Genomic DNA, 2,478 nt, shown 5'->3' with positions numbered 1-2,478 from the left:
TCCTGGCCTTACATTTGAATAAATAAGGCAGGGGTTGGCAAAATGTGGCCCACGGACCAGATACAGCCCACCAGGCCATTCTATCTGGCCTATGGGCCCCCTAAAAAATTTAGAAAATTAATATTCATCTGCCCCTGGCTACCTGTCATGCAGCCCTTTATGGCTTGCCAAAACTCAGTAAATGGCCCTCCACCCAAAATAACTGCCCGCCCCTGAAATAAGGTAATACTTAACATAGAGAATGCGTGATACCACTTATGAGATTTTAAAGTAGAACAGAAAAAGCACTGGAGAACATACTCTAGGGAACAATCCTGTATTCCCAGGTAAGTAGACTAAAAGATATAATAGAGCAATCTCTTTCCCATTTCTAATATATATTAGTTCAAGGTGAAATTTGACAAATACATCTATACAAGTCCAACTCTACACTGAAGCTGATTTTCACTCTCCATTTTTAGAGCCCCTAGTAGTCTTCACATATTAAAAGACAACTGCCTATATTCTTAATCAGTGTGGTTTAATACAAGACAAAGCAGAAAGAAATAAAACTGTTTGATTTTAGGATGCAACAAAATTCAAACATGCTATTAGTAACATTCACACCATTCCCTGGCTCACATTCTGAAACATATAGTTACTGTACATGGTGCTATGAATGGGAAGTTGCTTATATAAGGAGACTTCTGGTAGGTAAGAAAGAGTTGCTTACTAGTTCTACATTTTCCCTTGAAAGATTTTTAATTTTTTCTTCCATTCTCTGGATACACTGCAACATATCATCGTTCTTTTTATTCATCCTTGTGTTTTTTTCGACCAATGGTTTCAGCTGACTTTCTGTCTCCCGAGAACGTTTCAACTGCAAAAAATTAGAAAATCAAACCAAGTTTAACAAACAAGACAATCTGAGCTACAATGACCTGAATGACGACAAAATACTTTAATTTTCATCACTTCATCTTTATTTTTCTCTCACTTACTCAGAAACCCTTTCTTCTGCTTACTGTCAAGGGATGCATGGTATTGCTGAACTGTACTGCATATATCTGAGTAAAAATAAATGGCAAGAATGGAGCATTAGCTAATAGCAGAGGTACCTTTTCTTCTGAAACTGTAAGACACCTTCATTGCTGAAGTTAATCATTATTCCTTGCTCTCTGAAAGCATCCACATTTCACAAGGTCTCTTGATAAACTGACATTTTACATATATGCCTCCTAGAATTGATTAGATCTTTTGCAGAGAATGCAGCATGATAACCACTGTTCAACCATTTTTAAATCTTTTATTAGATATATACTGCTTTTCCTTACTTTAAGAAAATTAAACCCAGTATGTAATTAGAGCAATCAGGGAATCAGCCAGAGGGCACCAATTCCATCTAAAAGTTCTATTGACATTTTCAAGCTGCTCAATTTTGCTCCTGTGGTTTTATGTTAGGCAATCATCTGGGATAAATGGCTGACCTTTCTCTCGATTGCAGGTATTCAACAACTAATAAAAACAGATGAAGTAAAACACTGGATTTTTTGTTACTAAAAAAAAGAGAGAGTTATTTTTTAATTGTACACATTTTTGAACTGCTTTAATTGAAAATTCTGAAAAATAACATTGTTCCTGAATGGATTCAATGAACATTTGGTTTTTTGTTTCAGGGTAAAGGAGAATAAAGAACATATTTTCTCATAAAAATTTAATTACAGCAGTTTACTGAAGCAACTGGGTCTATAAACATGCAACTTCATCTGCCAAAATATTTTTTCTGTCTAAAATATGTTTATGATATTTTAATGCACTGCTCCTAACATTTAAGGGAAAAGGGTAAGTCATATGTCTAAAGAAGTGATCAGGTTACTAAATACTCTCCCCTTTATATTAGATAAAAGGAGTAAGGTAATGTTAAAATGGAAAAAAAACAACTAATGAATAGAGGAAAAATAAAAAATTTGGTTAAGAGTAGAAAGGATATTTTGTATCAAAAACTAAATACCAGAAAAATTACTTGCAGGATCACACTACCTTACCCAGACCATCAAAATATACTTATACTAAATAGACATGTATCATTAAGTATCACACCAAAAAAACCCAAATTGTTCTGTGTTCTAAATTGTTCTTCATAAAACTACTTGAAGACAAAGGGTTGTTGGTTGTAGCCATGTTGGTCTAAGGACATAGGCAGACAAGGCTCTTTGGGTAGATGAAATATCTTCTATTAGACCAACTATATAGCAGGAAAAAATGTTCTTTGCAAGCTTTCAGGCACAAACACCCTTCTTCAAGCACAGGGAGACTCTGCGGGGATTATATAGTTTCATAGTTTCTAGGGTCGGAAGGGACCTGAGCAGATCATCTAGTCCGACCCCCTGCCATGGCAGGAAAGAAATGTTCTTTGCAAGCTTTCAGGCACAAACACCCTTCTTCAAGCACAGGGAGACTCTGCGGGGGTTATATAGTTTCATAGTTTCTGGGGTTGAA

General features: G+C 35.6%; 1 protein-coding gene across 3 annotated transcripts in view; it reads right to left on the bottom strand.

The window, feature by feature from the left end:
- Positions 1-2,478, bottom strand: part of JAKMIP1 (janus kinase and microtubule interacting protein 1) — a 111,453-nt gene that overhangs the window by 35,760 nt on the left and 73,215 nt on the right. For all 3 annotated transcript variants that reach the window (XM_019553442.1, XM_019553441.1, XM_019553443.1), the window contains exon 6: positions 713-859. In XM_019553442.1, the coding sequence (XP_019408987.1) occupies positions 713-859 (147 nt within the window). The remainder of the gene's footprint in view (positions 1-712; positions 860-2,478) is intronic.

Source organism: Crocodylus porosus, unplaced genomic scaffold, assembly GCF_001723895.1.
Source record: "Crocodylus porosus isolate Cpor-Errol unplaced genomic scaffold, CroPor_comp1, whole genome shotgun sequence".
In the NCBI taxonomy this organism is placed as follows: domain Eukaryota; kingdom Metazoa; phylum Chordata; order Crocodylia; family Crocodylidae; genus Crocodylus; species Crocodylus porosus.
Note: the sequence above shows the minus strand (reverse complement) of the source record. Positions and strands in the feature narration are given on the sequence as shown.